This window comes from Salarias fasciatus, chromosome 7 (assembly GCF_902148845.1).
Source record: "Salarias fasciatus chromosome 7, fSalaFa1.1, whole genome shotgun sequence".
NCBI lineage: Eukaryota > Metazoa > Chordata > Actinopteri > Blenniiformes > Blenniidae > Salarias > Salarias fasciatus.
Genome location: NC_043751.1, coordinates 8,896,859 through 8,915,938, shown reverse-complemented (window position 1 = coordinate 8,915,938; position 19,080 = coordinate 8,896,859). Strand labels below are relative to the sequence as shown.

Below are 19,080 nucleotides of genomic sequence, written 5' to 3'. Positions count from 1 at the left end.
CGAGGGAGACCAAGCAGAAGAGAACATACAACTTCTGTAATTATCTTTTGGCTTCTCGCACCACTAGAGGGAGCTGTTCCACTGCTGGCGCCCCGTCACAGTGTGAAAGTCTTAGCATCGCCTTTGGTGTTCGTGTTCCTGCCTCACCTGTTCTCATTATTTAACTATCACATGTTTTTCAAAGCAAATCTCTCATTTGGTGTCTTTCAGACTTTAAAATTTGGCCACACTTGTTCCTTCTCAATCGGGGAACTTGAGTCAGTGCGAAGACAATGGGACGAACATCGGGGCGATGCTATGAATGGAAGAAAAGTGACTAACTTCTCCGAAACAATATGCTCATGAGAGAAAAGGAGGGGCAGGAAAACCCATGAGGTCAGCAGGAGACCAGAGGAGAGGACCGCCTCGCTTTTTCCTGTTTCCTCCCACTCCTCACTCCTCCTCCTCCTCCTCCCCTCGCTTTTTTACCAGTATGTGTTGGAGAGAGAGAGGATCAGCAGGGGAGCAGGGGAGGATTACCAGTTGTGAATGTGGAGATGGGAAAAGATAAGAAGAGAGACACACTGGGATAAAGAGGAGAGAGCCTCAGAAAACCTGATCGCAACAGGAGAAAAACTAGCAGATCCCAGGAAGGTGAAGGTGTAGAAGCGAAGGGGGGGTGAGAGAGCGGAGAGTGAGGGGGGAGCTGGGGGGAGTCAGTGGGAGTGCAGCACTTGTTTCTGGAATCTGTGGACTGGACTGTGGCAGATCTTGACATGTACAGCGGATATGGAGGTAAGAAGAAGCAGTCCAGCACAGCTCCTCTCTAATCATTAACTCTCTGTTTGGATGGATGGACCTCCAGTTGCTGGTTAACATGTTTGTAACTTATTATTTTGAGGGGGGGGACTGGAGGGGGGCGGTCTGTATTTACTTGTAAATCACGTGATTTAAGCTTCGCTTCTGGCTCACAGCCGGGTTCCTGATATGATATTGACTGGTGCAGCAGTTTTTTTTGTTGTTTTTTTCTGTAGATACCTGTTTGGTGTGTTGACACTGGCCTGACTGTCCCAGTCAGCAGCACTTTTTAACGTTTCCTGGAAATGGTGTGCTGTGACCAAACGCCCTCTTTTTCCTGGACTCCTCCACTTTTCACATCCTGTCCGTGGCGTCGGGTCGGGTTTCTAAAATCCGTCAAACTGTCCACTTTTCTCATGTACACATTAGGAATGAACCGAAAAGTTTCTTAAACGGCGAGTACAGGTACGACCGTTGATTGATGATCAGTATCAATGTCAGGACTTATGAAGTGCAGTTTGATGTGACTTACACTCATATGTGAATGACAGGTGAACACCTATCTTATGACTGAAAATGCATTTTTATTCAGTTCATTTTAAATTTTTCACACTTTGTTCTCCTGTTTTATTTGTCTTTTAAATGTGCTTTTATTTTCTTCATATCTGGCTTTTTTATGATTTTAAGTAGGGCTGTCAGAATTAATCACATTAATCATGATTAATTAATGTAGGATGACTAAAGAGTTATTTTTTAGATCGTGAGTAATTAGGCTTAGGGCTTTTTTTCCATTTGAAAACTATATTTTTAACTTGGACATTGTATGGATTTGCTCTACATGGCACTTTGTTTTGAAAGAATATCCAACAAGGTGAAAAAAGGAAATTCTTCCTCTGATTGATTCTCCATCAAGACGTTCTGGTCAGAAATCAGGCGCTGCAGGAAGTCTCCATGCTGAAACTTCAGCAATGACTTTAAATTCCACTTTATCACTGATTGTTTGGACTGATGAATTGCTTTATGTTCTCGGCTGAAAACCGACTTCAAATGCAAAACAACACCATTTAAAAAATGCTATTCAAAGCACGATTAATCATGATTAACTGGAAATAATGCAATTAATCATGAGTTTTAAAAATCAGTCTTTTGAGGGTCCTCATTTTAATGTAATTTCATGTATTTCTTTCACCTTTCTGAGGCATTTTGAATGGCGTAACTGTGTGAACTGTGTAAAAACACACAGTTCACACATTATGAAGCAGATTAAAGTGTGTATACCTGTTTATACATGTGTGCATGTACAGCATGCATGTGTGCGTGAATACAAAGGGTGGGACCAGAGTCCCGATAGGTCCAAACAAGTGATCGGCTCGTACAGGTGGTCCACCGATGCTTTTAGAAAGACACATTAAGCTCACATTACAGATACTTCTGGACTGCAAAGCTGAGCTCATGTGTCAACATCACTTTGTATGAATTATTGGATGAATTAGTGACGAACTGCTTGATTCAGTGGAGACTTGTGTGAACTGGGCGTCTGCGACTCTTTGTGTAATCCGAAGTGACTGGGTGTTGCTCGGGCAGAGTCAGACCATCTGTCGCACCTCCACCTGAACGCTGTGGTTTAATGCTCCGGCTCCTTGTTTGTTTCTGCTCGCACAGCAGAAAGCATCTGGAACAAACACATGACAGAGGGATAACAGCCTGGAAGATCTTTTTTTTTTTTCCTTCTTCTTCAAAACAGTGACTTAAGTGAATCCATTAGTATTAATGAGAATAAATCCCAGTGGAGGACGTGGCAGGAGAACCACTCGGCCATGACAGTGAAAGGTGGAGTCTGGACTCAGGGTTGACCCTGGTTACTGTTTACTCTGTCTGCTCAACAGAATTTCAACTAATCCCAAAAAAACAAAGAAAGCCTTCAACATTTAGAATAATTGATCATCCAGTATTTTAAACGTTATTGATATAATGCATTGTGTGTATTCACATTTGAAGGTTTTAAACACAATTTTTAACAACTTCACCAGATTTTAAATGTGGGTAGAGCAGGTTAAAGGTTTGGTTTCAGGTGGTTGGAGCAGGTTAAAGTGTAGGACTGAATGGAGGGCTGTCACGTGTGTGTGTGTGTGTGTGTGTGTGTGTGTGTGTGTGTGTGTGTGTGTGTGTGTGTGTGTGTGTTCTTGTATTTCTATCCTTGTCGGGGCCAAATGTCCCCACAAGGATAGCAAAACGTGGAACGACGTGCCTTGTGGGGACCTTTTTCCGGTCCTAAGTAGGAGAAACAGTGTTTTCTTGACCATGTTGTTGTTACTGAAAAAAGTAAAAGTGCAAAAACATTTCTTTAGGGTTAGGCTTTGTTGTGGTGTGGGTTAGGGTTAGGGTAAGGGTCAGGGTTAGGGGCTAGACATGAATGGGAGTCAATGGACGGTCCCCACAAGGATAGAAATACAAGACTGAGCGTGTGTGTGTGTGTGTGTGTGTGTGTGTGTTTCTCAGGCAGTGATGTTTCCAGAATGGTCTGGGAAATACAGGTCAGAAAGCATCAGACAATATGGACCGTGTCACTCTCTCTCTCTCTCACACACACACACACACACACACTGCGTGCAGAGGGGTGAATGGAGGCCGCAGTGTGTGGCGCAGAGCCACAGGCTGTGTGTTTGTGCTCCAGGGACAAAGGCAGAGGAGCTGGTGTGGCCGGACTGTTGTCAGCGGGCCTTTCGGATCAGGCAGGGACCGCGGAGCCGAGCGCCTCTGAGGACGAGTCAGTGAAGGGATGAACTGATGTGAGGAAGGTGGAGGTGACCGAAGGGTGTGGCGGAGAGGGAGATGTGCCGACTGCCGCTCGCCTGTCTGAAGCTGAAGCTGGAATCTGAGACCGACTGGAAGCGTCCAGGTTGGTGTTTTAAACGTGTGGACGAGGCCGAAACGAGCACCGCGGCGCCATCAGCCCGCCGGTCCACAACAAGCCCAGGAACAATCAGCTGGGATCTGAGGGGCGGGGTCGCTGACGGAAAACAATCACCAGCTCAAAGGGAAACTGGCATGGTGGAGGTAAACTGCGATACGGGTGGAGCCGCGGTGTACCAGGCAGGGAGACCAAAGGTCACAGCGATAGCTGCCGCTGCTCTGAGGGTACCGGAGACGAAACGAAAAGGTCGCGCCACAGGTTCATTCCAGAACAGGGAATTCAAAGACGGCATCCGCCATCTTTTATCAGTGAAACTCACTGCTGCTTGGGATTAATCAGTGGATAAATATCAAAAGTTTCACGTTGATGGCGTCTGTTCACAAGGAAACGGCAGAAGCGCTGAAAAACGGTGTCGTTGGCATGCCAGGCCACGAGGTGGTGCCATTGTGCCAGGTGGTTGGTAAAGAAACCACACACCCCACTGTGAACCTTAGCAGTCTTGAGTAACCAGAGCGTATTCAGAAAGTTCTACCCCGAGAGCTCTTTTCTAAAACTTGTCACTTTCAGTGCAACATGCAGTCGCAGCACTCCAAGAAACATTTGTGTCTGTTGATATTTTCCTACATTTGTTTGGATGTTTTATTGACTTAAGCTGATTTTATGGTGTTTTTTTTGTTGTTGATTTTATTGTGATTTTCGTGGATTTTATTGTATTTTTAGTGGATTTTAAAGTGATTTTAGCTTATTTCAGAGTGCTTTAAGTGTTTTTCTACGCATGATGAACAAATCAGTTGATACTTTTAAATTTTACTCTGTGTTATGGTGGGAGGTCAGAGGCTCAGGAGCGAACAGCAAGAGGAGACGGTGGTTGGAGATAGGACGTGCAGGGCGTAAATCTGTCAATCTATTTATCTATCTAATCAATACAGTAGATGTATCAAGCACCAACCAATCAGAGCAGGTCATAGTTCCGTCATCCTATAGAGAACAAAATATAAATCTGGCTGTACAAAATAGTCAATCTGGCTCGTAGATCCTGTCGAGTGGTGCGTTATGGGACATTTGGAAGAGACGGTCGCAGCATTCGGGGCCTCACTTGGCTCCCGCTCCCTCGCTGGGTCGCAGCCAGCTGCTGCATACATGTGGAGAGATGTAATTAGGTGATGGGCAGCAGGAATGTGTAATATCTACTCCCTCGCCGTCCCACACGAGCCTCCTCTGCAGCTGAGCTCAGCCGTACCACCCTCCACATCCAGGACCCACACATCTCAACACTTCAACAGGAACAGCTGCAGATAAGGCGGTTCGCTTGCCGTCTCCGGCTGCCTTTCTCAAATTCCACATCAAGAGGCACCGACCACCAAGTCTTTTGTACTGGGACGGACCCTTCAGAAGATCCACACTCCAGCAGGGATCTCAGTGTGACTGGTTCAAAACAAAAACCTTCAAATTAACCATTTAATGGTCTTCGGTGTTAATCTGTAACGTTCTCTCAGAAAGCTTGGAAACCATGTGAGGTGCTTAAAAGTCATACATACAGTTGACTTCTGAAGTCTTGCTCTCGATTATTAAAGAGTAATTGTGGCCTTCAGATATTCTTGAGTAACAGCAATCCAGTGAAATATTTGTTTCAGCTCTGATCCAGTGTGTTTGTGAATGTCGTGACTTCTGGACGTCCAGCAGGTTTCCTGAATCTCCATCTGCTGGAAGCTTTTATCAATGTTCAGAAGTGGAAAGTTAGGCTGTCGACACGTCTTCAAGGCATGACAAATGCTTGACAAATTCATCAAAATCTTCTGGTTTCACACATAAAAAGTTTGTCTGCTTAGCAGTGGAAGCTAAGATACATGAAAACAATGAGTCCTCGCACAGAACCCTGTGGAACTCCCTGTGTAAATTAGCGTTAATACTGTATTCTCCATGTAGAACCTGTCTGCTAAATATGATGGATACAAGTTTAATGCCATTCTTCTTAATCCCAATAATCTGCTCCAGTCTCTAGTAGGATTTTCTGATCAATATGATCAAATCCATGAGGTCTGACAGGATGTGTTTGACACCCCTGGTTCAGATGATGGTTCACAGAGTCTCAATGCTCAGAGTGTCAGGCTGCGACAGAGCTGGGGAGAAGAAAAAACAAACAACAAACGGCTTCATAAGAGTGCCTGACAGCTCAGAAACTGACTGGATCGGCCCGGAAATTAAAGAGGAAGAGGCTGAACGTGATGGAGCCGGAATGACCCAGCTTTTCCACCGGCTCGGCTTCTGCTGCCTGACTCACTCCTTCTCCACAAACTGTCAGCTCTCACTTCCTGTAAGCCTCTCCGTGGGTTTTTTTTAGATAGCTAGATAGTTAGATAGCACATCTTGAGCACATGTTGCATTTGACATGAAAAGGCACCTGTAAGCGCCATTTCTTATGTGTAAGTTTAAGAAGATTTAAGTTCATGCATTGTGTGTGTGTGCTGCTAGAGGGCGCACCTTCGGGTGAACCCACAAGGAGGAAGCTATTTAGTTCAGCTGTTTGAAATGAGGAAATAAAATGATGGCGGACGGAGCGCACGGTTCTTTTACCGTGCTGCGACGGAGACGTTGTCACACGAGTGAAAAGGCTCTTTGTCCGTTATTGTCGAGAAGGGGTTAAAACAAGACCATCAGAGAAACCACCGATGTAAAGATTAACCTCTACAGCACCAGAAGTCGTGCCATCAGTTTACTTGCACAGTAAGCGCGACTGAAGGAATCATTTTCTCCATTCCCAGCAGAACTGACGTTTCCTCAGGCCTGCAGCCCTCAAGACTATCTCCCTTTGTTCAATTTCCTGTCAGGAGAGGCAGTGCATCTGACTTCCTGTCGGATTGTGACATTTCCTGTGCCGACGGGTGGGGGTTGAGGGGGCCGAGGCCTTTTCAGCTGGACGCAGGACGCAGGGCTCAGGACTCAGGACAGACCTCGGAGGGGGAAACGCTGCTTCGGCAGACCATAATAATCCTCTGACTGAAGCCACAGTAACAACATAGAACATCAGAAGAAACAACATTTGCAGTTGAAAGGCCAAATGGATTAGAGACATTAAGATGGGGAACCGATAGACAGTGTGTGTGTGTGTGTGTGTGTGTGTGTGTGTGTGTGTGTGTGTGTTCCAGGACCACCCCTTCCTGGCAAATGGTGCCAAAGGTTCACTGGGCGTAGTGAAGTCGTCTTGATTTGAAGGGATATTACTTTTTGTTTTTCTTTTCATGTTTTAAAATTAGGCATCCTGTCACAAAATTACAAAGCTTGAGGCCCCTTTTACATGAACACGAGTGAAACCAGTGATATTTCTTATGGATGGACAGATAAATAAAGCTTATATCTGAAAACTCTGGATAAAACAGAGCACTGAAAACACTCCGTCTTTAGGTTTGCATGCAGACAAGTGGAGACGGAGTTTAACGTCAAACTATGCAACAGAATCAGCATTTTATTTTATACAACCTGTGTTTACTTTTTTCCAGGATTCTGATTCTGATTGGCTAGTGTGGCTTTATGCTTCTGCTCACACTGCCTCTTATAGGTTTGGCATGCTCATAGCAGCTCTGTGGAATTTTATATATATATGTGTAAATGTAGCGTAAGTGTTTATGCATTAACGAGTGTACGAGAACACATTAAAGAGTGTATCAAGAGAGTTTCTTTGAATATGACTTCATCGAAGCAACAGAAAAAATAGAGCTGAATGTAACTTCTGAGATGAAAAACTGGTGAATGAAATGTTGCAGTGGCTTTTTTCTACTCCTGAAACCTGAACTTGTTTCTGCCAGCATTGTCTGGATAACATATCAATCGTTGTTATAAAAAGAGCTATTTTTCTACACTCACTAATAATCCAGCATGTTGTCTTTGCTGTCAAATCAGCCGCTACAGTGTGATTAAAGCTCGGTTTGGTTTTAGATTGTCTGAGTGGTTCAGATCTCTTTGCTTTACTGCTGCTGTGGCATCTGAAATGTGTTATTTTAAAATATATCTTGAAGGTTTTGTAAGCCCACTGATACAGACTGGAACATTTAAATGTCTTCTTTCTCTGCATGATCCTCGATTGTCACACAAACAAAGACCAGAAGGTGTCAGAAAACCCTGGAAATTGAGATTGGAAGATGTGATTTTGAACTATTACACTGTAGGAATATCTAATTCAGTGCTCAGTGTGATTCTCTGACACAGGCTTCCTCTGGTATATTTTCCTGTGGCGCCATTTACTCCACATCCTGGTCTTAATTTTTTTTTTTTTTTTTTTTTTTTTTGGGGGGGGGGGGGGGTGGTTTCCTGTCGCAACAAGCAGTGGAATGAATTTGACATTGCTGTGGATAAAACATGCAGCCTTTGTGGCCCTCAGCTGTGTTTCGATGGATCATATCCTGATTGATCATACCAGGGTAAACACTTGAGACACTTGAGTTTGACTTGCTGCTGTCTGCAGACTGGTTCAGGGATGTTCTGTACCAATGTGCACCGTGACGTGCTTCTTCAAGTGTTTGGCTTGGTGCCAGCGTGTGTCTCTGATGGTGAACAAGCAGTATGGAATTATCTGGTCGAGTATTACGAAATTATGGCGAGGGAGGCATCGATACCGACGCTTTTAGATTTTGAGTAGGAACCTTTGGCTAGACTTTAGTCCATTTTGAGACTATTAAAACTGCTATAATAACCTCAGACATGAAGAAAATCTCTTTATTTTCACAAAACCAAACAAAGTTAGGAGAGAATGACTACAACCTCAACATAAACCTGATTATAATGATACAAAACGGAGAAATGTCCTACAGCTGTTGCATTATGGGTGTTTTTTCAAACTCCCCCTGACAGCATCGCTTTGAGGCTAATGCTAGCTTGTTAGCTTTCATTTCCGCATCACCGATATCTCAGCTCGTTGTGTTTGCTTCTCTTCAGAAATATGTGAAAAAACACTGCTTTCTTTGAAATGTTTGTATTTTGCTCGGTGGTTTTTTTGGACCAGATTGGAGCCTCTTGATGGCCGGTTTTGGCCCACGGGCCTTATGTCTGAGACCGCTGCTTTAGTACACCAGGCCTATGATTTTCCGGTGTTTAACAGTGCGAAGAAAGCCCGATAAGAAAGAGAGAGCTGAGAAGCGCTGCAGGAGCAGAGTCGTGATGAACGGTCTAGATTCCCCGCTGACGGGAGCAGAGTGGACGTTAAAGCGCTCTCTCAGTAATTACTGCGAGTCATCATTTGGTGTTTTTTGGCCTCAGGTCAGTTCAGCTTCTCCACGCTGCGGTCCAAACAAAAGGCTTTTGACTGGTGGGGTCACGCTGCGGCCGTTTGTCCTTCCTCTGCCCCGCACAGGGAGTCCGTCCCGAACCCTGTCCACCATGTCTCTGTCGGTTCGGCCGGTCCGCCGCCTCACCTCCAGGTCCATCACTAGGAGCCAGAGCTTCACTGGAGTCAACACCTACGACAAGGCGTACAGGTAAAGCCCCGGGCTGGACCGCCGTGACCCACGGTTCAGCTTCACGTTTTAGGAGGATGAATCATTTTAGTGTTGGATGCTAATGTTAGAGAATCACTGTCCTGATGTTTCAAATACCAGAAACCTGACGTTCATGATCACAATGTGACAAGTGTGTCTCTGATATAATCAATAAAGAAATAACCACACAAATGCACAAAGTTATTTTTCCCCAGAGGTTTAAAAGATATACCCAAGACCACGTTTACAGGACCTTTTCAGTGGGATCAAAAAACTTTCGCTGTGTTTTGGGAGTTCGTTTACACGACAACAGTGACGGGAGCCACTGACAACACAACTTTGGATGGAAAACACTTATTACATGTACAGCTGTCTTTCCACCAGATTGTAACCGTTTGGCTATTTTAGCATTTTTCTGTCAATTTTGAATAAAACCACTTTAATAATCCCAGAAGGAAAATTCTTTAAGCATTGCTCCACATAGAATGAATAAAAAGATAAAGTTTAATATCAAATCAGGCAGAGTAAAAATTAAATGGATAATGAAAAATATTAACAATGTAAAAGGCTTAAGTGTGATTAATATCATCACAGGCAGGATGAAATGAACCAGAACACAGGAAACACTATTTACAGGAGGAGATATAGAGTCTTATGGCCTCTGGGTGGAAGGACATTTTAGCTGTTTTATCTGTTTTACTTATTTTACAAGCAGTTTTGTTAGTTTTTTCTTTCCGTTTTTAATGTTTTTTTCCTTTCAAATTCTTATAATTTCAGCATTTTTCCCCCATTTCTAGTCATGTTTGCTTTTTTTCCCCCTCCATTTGATTATTTTGAAATCCTTTTTATCCAAGAGATGATATAAAGTCTTTTCCACTCAGACAGCATGTTTGTTTTTGTGAAGCCGAAATGAAACATAAAGCAATCGTGGAGCGTACATCCTGATCTAGTGACTGGTCTTGTCTGCGGACGCGGGATGACAGTGTGTGACGGAGCTCCCGGTGCCGTTGCAGGAGCTTGTCGGTGTTCAGCACTCCAGGACTCAGCAGGAAGCCCAGCAGAGCCAGTAGGATGTTCACCGCCTCCACCAAGGCCAACCCGCCGCCCAAAGTCCCCCAGCCGGAGCGACTGGACCAGGTCTACGACGCGCTGAAGACGGGACTGCAGTGAGCACCGCCACACACACACACACACACACACACACACACACACACACACACACACACACACACACACACACGCTCAGTCTCGTATTTCTATCCTTGTGGGGACCTTCCATTGACTCCCATTCATGTCTAGCCCCTAACCCTGACCCTTACCCTAACCCTAACCCACACCACAACAAAGCCTAACCCTAAAGAAATGTTTTTGCACTTTTACTTTTTTCAGTAACAACAACATGGTCAAGAAAACACTGTTTCTCCTACTTAGGACCAGAAAAAGGTCCCCACAAGGCACGTCGTTCCACGTTTTGCTATCCTTGTGGGGACATTTGGCCCCCACAAGGATAGAAATACGAGAACACACACACACACACACACACACACACACACACACACACACCGGCTCAAAATGTTTGATCCTGACATATGAGACAAGACATCTGCATTTCAGCTTTTATTTCCAGGCATGTACAGCTGTGTGCTCATCAGTGTGTGTGTGTGTGTGTGTGTGTGTGTGTGTGTGTGTGTGTGTTCAGGTCCCACCTGCAGGTTCATCAGATGGACCTGGACAGCCTCACCCGGCAGATGAAAGAATCCAAGAGGAACTCCAGACTGGTGCGTGGAGACATTTCAGCCGTCGTCACGGCGTGTTTAGAATAAAGATCTTCTCACTGTTTCTCGGTTGAACATGTTTATCCTGACATTTTGATGTTTTCTGGCTCTTCAGGGTTTCCTGTATGAAGTGGACAAGGTGACCCAGAAATCCATTTGATTTTTAGCTGCTGTGTTTGTGTGTGTGTGTGTGTGTGTGGTGTGTGTGTGTGTGTGTGTGTGTGTGTGTGGGTGTGGGTGTGGGTGTGGGTGGTTTTCATGAAGTTTTGGAATTAAAGTGGAGCAAAGGAATAAATGAGACTTCTTGTGTGTTTGTCAGCAAGTGAAGGTGACAGAGAGGTACATCCGCCGCCTGGAGTTTCACCTCAGCAAGGTAAGGCCATAAGGCCGCCGCCGCCGCCGCCGCCGCCGCCGCCGCCGCCGCCGCCGCCGCCGCCGCTGGACACTTCACCCTGATGTGAGGTTCCTCTGTCTCTGTTCAGGAAGGAGTCAGTGAGGGTCTGATGTACAATAAATGACAATACTCTGGAACAGGAAATAAAAATATAGCAGATAGCAGATCTTAAAGACCAGAAATCCTCTCAGGTAAACATTAAAAATATCTGGAATGACAGTTTTTCAGCGGTTCATTGTTCAGTTAATGAGATCCAGGGCCAAACAGACTTTAACAGGGTTTTCCAGTCAGGAGTCCTGTCTGTTCCTGGTCCTCTTCTCAGATCTGTGTGTGCCCTTTTCTACCTCAGATTACCACCGCCAGTTGTCCAAATAACCCCACCTCCCCCCCCCCCTGCAGATCGAAGAGCTGTATGAGGCCTACTGCCTGCAGAGGAGACTCCGGGACGGAGCCGACAAGATGGTGAAGGCGTACACGGCGTCGCCAGGGAGCAAGGAGGCCCGGGAGAGTTTAGCCGAAGCCAATAAGGGATACAAAGAGTACACAGAGGTGAGACGCCACTAACCAGTCCTGGCTGGAAGTTACTGGAACTGTGGTGATTTAGTTCCTTTCTTACAGTGGAAAGGCTTCTCAGTGTCTCCTCATAACCGACTCACCAACGTTATGCTACTGATGTCTCTCGTGTGTGTAGAACATGTGTGTGTTGGAGAGCGAGTTCGAGAACCAGCTGGGAGAGTTTCACATTCGGATGAAAGGTAGGAACCAGCCCTGTGTGTGTTATTTCAAACCACTCCCGCACTCCTCTGTGGAATATGATCAGCATCAGACTGTATGAGACTCTTTCCTATAAGATTGTGTACCACGTTGCGCTGCATGCTGTGTCTCGTTTCCAGGTCTGGCTGGATTCGCTCGACTTTGTGCCGGTGACCAGTATGAGGTGTGTATGTGTGTCGTTTTGTGTGTCTTATTGTTTCAGAAAATACACAAAAGATGAAATTTAAAGGTTGTTAAGGCACGTTTTCAACAGTGCACTGGGAGAATTTATAATGTGTGGGACACTGCGTTTGTGTGTGTATGTGTGTGTGTGTGTGTGTGTGTGTGTGTGTGTGTGTGCAGATTTTGATGAAGTACGGTCGCCAGCGGTGGAAGCTCCGGGGCAGAATCGAGATCAATGCCAAACAAGTGTGGGACAGCGAGGAGATGGTGTTCCTGCCCCTCATCAGTGACTTCCTGTGTGTGAAGGTGTGTGTTCCGCCACGCGTGCTGCTCAGTGTGTGTCGCGCTGCGTGTCCCGCTGTGCGTGGCCGGTGACGGCTGCTCGGTTCCCTCCGGCAGGTGACGGAGCTGAAGAGTTTAGCCAATCACGTGGTGGTCGGGAACGTTTCCTGTGAAACCAAGGACCTGTTCGCCGCTCTGCCGCAGACCGTGGCCGTGGACATCAACGACCTCGGCACCATCAAGCTGAGCCTGGAAGTCACCTGGAAGTACGTCTGTGTGTGTGTGTGTGTGTGTGTGTGTGTGTGTGTGTGTGTGTGTGTGTGTGTGTGTGTGTGTGTGTGTGTGTGTGTGTGTGTGTGTGTGTGTGTGTGTGTGTTGGTTTCCTTCAGGACACTCTGGAAGCGTTGGGGTTCAGTGGAGGTTTCTCATGGCGCTCTCTCTGTCTGCAGTCCGTTTGATAAAGACGACCAGGGCTCCGTCACCAGCACCGTCAACAAAGCCCCGTCCGTCAGTAAGAGGTTCTCCACCATCTTCAACCAGAGCCCCCCCGACACCCCGTCCCTCCGAGAACAAGCCTTCTTCGTGAGTTCTTCCTTTCCTCCACAGAATCAGTCCAGACTCATGTTAGTGCGACGTTACTGTGGCGTCTTCCTAACGCGTCCGTCACACGGAGACGTGTCTAACCTGTCCCCCCACCGCCTCCCCCCACGCTGCCACGCTGCAGTCTCTGCCCCGGAGCCTGACCAGGGGCCAGAACTGGCCCCTGCTGGACATCTTCAGGGGCACTCTTAACCAGAGCTGCTCCTGCAGCGACAAGTCGCCGTCGCAGCAGCCGGCAGTAAGTCCCAGAGCGGGGAGGGCCAGCAGGGCCCCCCCGGGGGGGCGCTAGATCAGGAGCAGAGGTCTGCAACCCCAACAGGAGCAGGGTCAACCTTCAGAATGAGAGCGACTCATAAGACGCTGCACATAGTGAAGCTGTATGGATAAAAACTGGACGTCAGGGTCTCACATCGACAGGCATATTTAGAATCTTGTTGTTTTCGAGCTTTTTTGCTGCATGTATTTAGCACAGGGTAACAAAGTATTTGTTAATTTTTCATAACTTTTAAGCGTTTTTGGTGAATTTCATTGTCCTTTTTTTGTTTTTCCATTTTTTTTTTGTTCCTTCAGTTGTATATTTTTATATGACTTTAAACATTGTGTCTTTTGTTACATTTATAAAGCTTCTTACCTGCCATTAGGACACATTTCAAAAAGCTTATAGCTGTTTTATGTAAATCAAGCATGTCTTTCTAGATTTCTAGATGTTTCTCCTTCAGCTGCTTTTTGCCTTTTTATTGTTTTGGCTATTTGATAATCGTAAAATGTGTTTTTGTCCATTTTAAATCATTCTAGCTGCACAGATTTATCTTCAGTTGAGGCGCTGTGTAAATGGCAGCTTTGATCTTGACTTTGGAAACTCAGCATCTCTCAGCTGAGTGCAGGAGACACGGTGGGATGAGATATTATCCAACCTTTACTTACTTTCAGACTCTTTCCACCTGGAGATGAGCTTGAGGAAGCTGTTTGGAGCCACATGTGGCTGCAGAGCAGCAGGTTGCAGACCTCTGACGTAGTTTCTGTAGTTTCCTCGTAGTTTCACCTGTTGGACCAGGTTCTGCGTGTTTGAGCGTCTCTTCCTGCTGTGAGGAAGTTTTAGACATTCTACCAATAGAAGACCCCCATCATTCGGATCAGAGAATGGGGTGATTGTGTCTTTTGCTCTCCGTCTGAGCCCTCAGTGATGGTCGGGATGTGTTTTCAGAACATGCTCCGGCGCCGGGAGGAGTTAGAAAATGGGGCGGCGTGGTCGAATTCGTCTGAATCCTCTGACGACTCCAGTCCGCAGCTGCCTGCTCAGGGGCCGCGCAACTCTACGCGTCCAACGGTAAGACGGCTGAAAACACAGCAACAGCAAAGCAAGAGGACGTTTACGCGACAACGGTGGCCAGAACCGCTGAAAACGTAACTTTTCAAAAACAGTCCAACTCCGTCTCCATGGAAACGGGGGAGAAGGCGTGTTTTTGACACACTATGAATAAAACCTGAAAAGAAACCTGTGAAAAAAAACCTGTTTTGTTCTCTGCAGTGTGTGTTTCAGTGTTTCTGCCGTTTCCGTGTGAACGGACGTAGTTTTGAAAATGCTGTCGTGTCAGCGTGAAACCTTTCTGGCGCTCGGTTGAGTCGCCTCCTGCTGAAACCGTGTGTCTCCCAGGGAGTGTTGGTCACATCCGATCTCCAGCCGGCTGTCACTGGAAGCTCCTCCTCCAATTCCGACGTTTCCTTCGGCTGTCGAGACGCTTCGTTCTCGCCTCAGAACTCCAGTCAGCACCGCGACGGCGTCCCCGAGCTCCCCGACGCCGCCAAGCTCCCGCCACTCACCCGGTATGTCTGTCTGGTCATGATTCGGCCCGTTTTCCTCGCCGTGGTTTTGTTTTCCATCAGTACTGAGATGTGAACTGATCTCAGGGACGAGGAATGTACTGCGGCCACGACGGTGGAAGCCGGCGGCGAGGATTCGACGGAGAAGCGGCCTGTGTCGGTGGCGGAGGACCCCGTAACCCCCGGAAACGGCGCCTGCCGCTACGCGCGTTCCCTGAGCCACATCAGCGAAAGCAGCGCCGACGGCGCGGCGCCGACGGACCGGTCGGCTGGCGAGTCTGCGGACGCGACGTCGCCGATCTCAAGGATTTCTATCAGCGACATCGAGATGGAGCTGCGGGGCAGGACTCAGGAGCCGCCGGGCGCCGCAGACAGCGAGCGTTCGGAGGCGGGGGGGGACGGCGTGGCAGAGACACTCCCATCTGAAACCAACGGCGAGGACGGGACGTACGTGGCCCGGCGGGTGTCTGTGGAGGAGGAGGCGGGGGGCGGGGGGCTGGAGGACCCGTCCAGGGCGGCGTGCGGCGTGCCAGACAGCGGGCTGGAGGACGCGCTGGGCGCCGTGGTCTCCTCGCTGGACGACTACCGGGGACAGTTCCCCGAGCTCCAGCTGCTGGAGCAGGAGCTGAAGCTGCTGCAGGCCACGCTGAAGGTAACGACCACGACCCGGACGGGTCAGACGGCGCCATCAGGAACACACACGTCAACGTGACAGCGCGCGCGCGTGTGTGTGTGTGTGTGTGCAGGGTGGCAGCCACAGCCGCTCCCCCAGCGTCTTCAGCCTCACCGTGGAAACGGCGCTGGGCAGCTTCGACTTCCTCAACACGTCAGACTGCGAGGAAGAGGAGGAGGAGGAAGAGGAGAGGGGGGGCAGGAGGAGCAGAGGAGGGAGGTGAGGTGGAGACACGCCTGGCAGGACGGACGGCGTGAATGAGAAACTTAAAGGCTCCTTCCTGGCTTTAATTCACACTTCCTGCGGCGAGCTGCGAGCCGTTGCTGGTTTGCTGCCTCCATCTAGTGGAAGGTCAACGCAACTGCTGATCAGCAGAGCTCAGCTTCACAGACTTGACTGGACCCACAAATAAAATCATATTTTCACAAAGACCAAAGAGTGAGTTCAGAAAATAGCTGCAGCTGTGTGTTCACTCCCCTAATCCTGAGAAATTTAATTAAAAAAAAAAAATCTGTGTTTTATTAGGAATTTTTACTCTTTGCTTGTTGGTTTGGTGGTCCGGACCGGAGCCTCTTGTGGTCCGTTTTTGGGCCGCGGGCCTTATCTTTAACACCCCTGATCTAACTAGAAGTCACACATTGTAGTGCCACATTGCAGTTCAATTAATCTGTTAGAAGATATTTGTGACATATATTTATTAATGGTGTTCATGTCATCTGTGCTCGGGTCAAACAGGAACCTTGTGTCTGATCATCAAGGTGCAGCTCAGTCGATTAGAATACCGTCAAGAATCTGATTTAGTTCAGCAGATTTAATCAGAAACTACATTTTCAGTTTTGATCATTGTGTATGTGTGTGTGTGTGTGTGTGTGTGTGTGTGTGTGTGTGTGTCTGTGTGTGTGTGTGTGTGTGTGTGTGTGTGTGTGTGTGTGTGTGTGTGTGTTGACGTGTGTGTGTGTGAGCAGGTCTCTCCAGGACCGGGGCTTCTCGCCCCCCTCCTCCCCCCTCACCACAGGCTGCTCCACTCTGGACGGCGTCCTGGTGGTCCACCTGAAGAACTGCGGCGCTCAGCTGCTGGTAGGAGACCACACACACACACACAGACACACACACACACACACACACGCCTGATAATGTGTGACAACATTGGCTTTGTGCTCGTGTGTGTGTGTGCAGCGTCTGGGCACGTTCGGCCCCCTGCGGTGCGGAGAGATGTACGCCCTGGACAAGCTGCTGCGGGAGGCTCGGGTCCTGGAGGTGGTCCGGCGGCTCATCAAGGAGAACCCGCGGCGGCGGCGGCAGCCGGCTGAAGGTGAGCGCCGTCGTGTGGCATGCTGGGTCGCCGCCGTGGAGGCTATGATGGTTTGTTGTGACGCCCTCCTCCTCTTCTTCCTCTCCAGTGATACCCCAGCTGGGCCAGACACCCGGAGCGGCATCGCTATGGCAACAGTGCGTAGGGAAGCAGGGCAGCGTGTACAGCACCACCGCAGACACACTCCTGCTCACCCTGGCCTCTGCCTACGCCACAGTCCTGCCCTCGCCGGCCGAGCCAGGTGCCCATTAATCCGTGTGTGTGTGTGTGTGTGTGTGTGTGTGTGTGTGTGTGTTCTCGTATTTCTATCCTTGTTGGGGCCAAATGTCCCCACAAGGATAGCAAAACGTGAAACGACGTGCCTTGTGGGGACCTTTTTCCGGTCCTAAGTAGGAGAAACAGTGTTTTCTTGACCATGTTGTTGTTACTGAAAAAAGTAAAAGTGCAAAAACATTTCTTTAGGGTTAGGCTTTGTTGTGGTGTGGGTTAGGGTTTGGGTAAGGGTCAGGGTTAGGGGCTAGACATGAATGGGAGTCAATGGAAGGTCCCCACAAGGATAGAAATACGAGACTGTGTGTGTGTGTGTGTGTGTGTGTGTGTGTGTGTGTGTGTGTGTGTGTTCTTGTATTTCTATCCTTGTCGGGGCCAAATGTCCCCACAAGGATAGCAAAACGTGGAACAACGTGCCTTGTGGGGACCTTTTTCCGGTCCTAAGTAGGAGAAACAGTGTTTTCTTGACCATGTTGTTGTTACTGAAAAAAGTAAAAGTGCAAAAACATTGCTTTAGGGTTAGGCTTTGTTGTGGTGTGGGTTAGGGTTAGGGTAAGTGTTAGGGTTAGGGGCTAGACATGAATGGGAGTCAATGGACGGTCCCCACAAGGATAGAAATACAAGACTGTGCGTGTGTGTGTGTGTGTGTGTGTGTGATGCGGCTTGCACCGCATGCCGCGTTCTCACTCACGTGTGTGTGTGTGTGTGTGTGTCCAGTGTGTGTGTGTCTGGTGGAGCGGCTGCTGGATCAGCGGCTGCCCCGGCGGGGCAACAGCAGGAGCGAGGTGACGGTGACGCTGTTCCAGCTGTGGAGCTACCTGGAGGCCAACGGCGTCGGCGACATGGACACACACGTCACGGAGCTGGCGGAGGAAGGTACACACACTCACACACACACGCACACTTCCTAACTTCGAAAGTTTTCTGTTTTCACTTGAAAACGCCGTTGACGGCGTTTTCAAGTGAAAAAAGAAAGCTTTCGTTACGCGACACGCTGACTCCGTCTCCATGGCAACGGGGGGTCCTCTCTCTCCTCGCAGTGCGGCTGGTGGAGACCCTGTCGTCCTGCGACCAGGACCTGATCGTCCAGGCCCTGCGGCGCCCCCCGGAGTGCAGCCTGAGGAGGGAGGGGCTCCACGCCGTGGCCAGGCTGCTCCGGGACCCCCGGGGGGAAAGTGTCCGCCTCGGCCAGCTCCGTGCTGAGGAGCCTGGCGGCCCAGCCCCGGCAGAGGGAGCGAGTACGATTCCCTCCGCACGCCGCTCCCACCTCCACCACCTTTCACCTGCTTTTTCAGATTCACAGTTCCCTCTCTCCGCCAGGCGCTGGTCGGCTGCCTGGAGCTGCTGGAGCAGAGCGACGTGGAGGCCAGAGTGTGCGGCTGTAAAGCTCTGGCTTCTCTCAAGGTAAAAACATCTCACACTTTCCAATAGATTTCTATGATGTCTAAATCTAAATAATTCTTGAAATCTTCTTAAAAAAACACCCGAGGAGTGAAATTCTCCATTTCCAGATTTGCGTGTCAAACAGCGTTATGTTCAAACTTTAAATCCTTCTGACGGTCAGATGATAAGTTCTCGCCGTTGCTGTTGCCTCCAGGCCAAAGAGAGCATCGACCAGCTGGTGTACCTCTGCCAGACGGACAAGGAGGAAGTGCGCGACGCCGCCAAGCAGACGCTGCTGGTGCTCGGTAAGAATGGCCTGGAGGACGAAATGAGCTGCTTCTGCCTCAAACAAACACGCCTGGTTTATTTAAAGGAAACGTGAGCGGCGTTTTCACAAGCAGCAGGTGTTCAGCACATCATGAAGGAATGAATCAATGAATGAATGAGTGATGAATTTTAAACACTTATCACTCAC

At 48.3% G+C, this 19,080-nt stretch overlaps 1 protein-coding gene across 1 annotated transcript in view; it reads left to right on the top strand.

Moving 5' to 3' along the window:
- Positions 1-675: 675 nt before the first annotated feature.
- LOC115391716 (rho family-interacting cell polarization regulator 1-like) overlaps positions 676-19,080 on the top strand; it is a 25,775-nt gene continuing 7,370 nt past the window's right edge. Inside the window, 24 exon segments of the mRNA XM_030096050.1 lie at positions 676-774; positions 9,036-9,159; positions 10,173-10,325; positions 10,859-10,937; positions 11,050-11,073; positions 11,254-11,307; positions 11,728-11,877; positions 12,020-12,083; positions 12,222-12,265; positions 12,445-12,570; positions 12,664-12,812; positions 12,996-13,128; positions 14,351-14,473; positions 14,801-14,970; positions 15,055-15,619; positions 15,714-15,859; positions 16,606-16,717; positions 16,817-16,952; positions 17,041-17,193; positions 17,940-18,098; positions 18,263-18,390; positions 18,392-18,460; positions 18,543-18,626; positions 18,820-18,910. Of these exon segments, the coding sequence (XP_029951910.1) occupies positions 756-774; positions 9,036-9,159; positions 10,173-10,325; positions 10,859-10,937; positions 11,050-11,073; positions 11,254-11,307; positions 11,728-11,877; positions 12,020-12,083; positions 12,222-12,265; positions 12,445-12,570; positions 12,664-12,812; positions 12,996-13,128; positions 14,351-14,473; positions 14,801-14,970; positions 15,055-15,619; positions 15,714-15,859; positions 16,606-16,717; positions 16,817-16,952; positions 17,041-17,193; positions 17,940-18,098; positions 18,263-18,390; positions 18,392-18,460; positions 18,543-18,626; positions 18,820-18,910 (3,055 nt within the window). The 5' untranslated portion in view covers positions 676-755.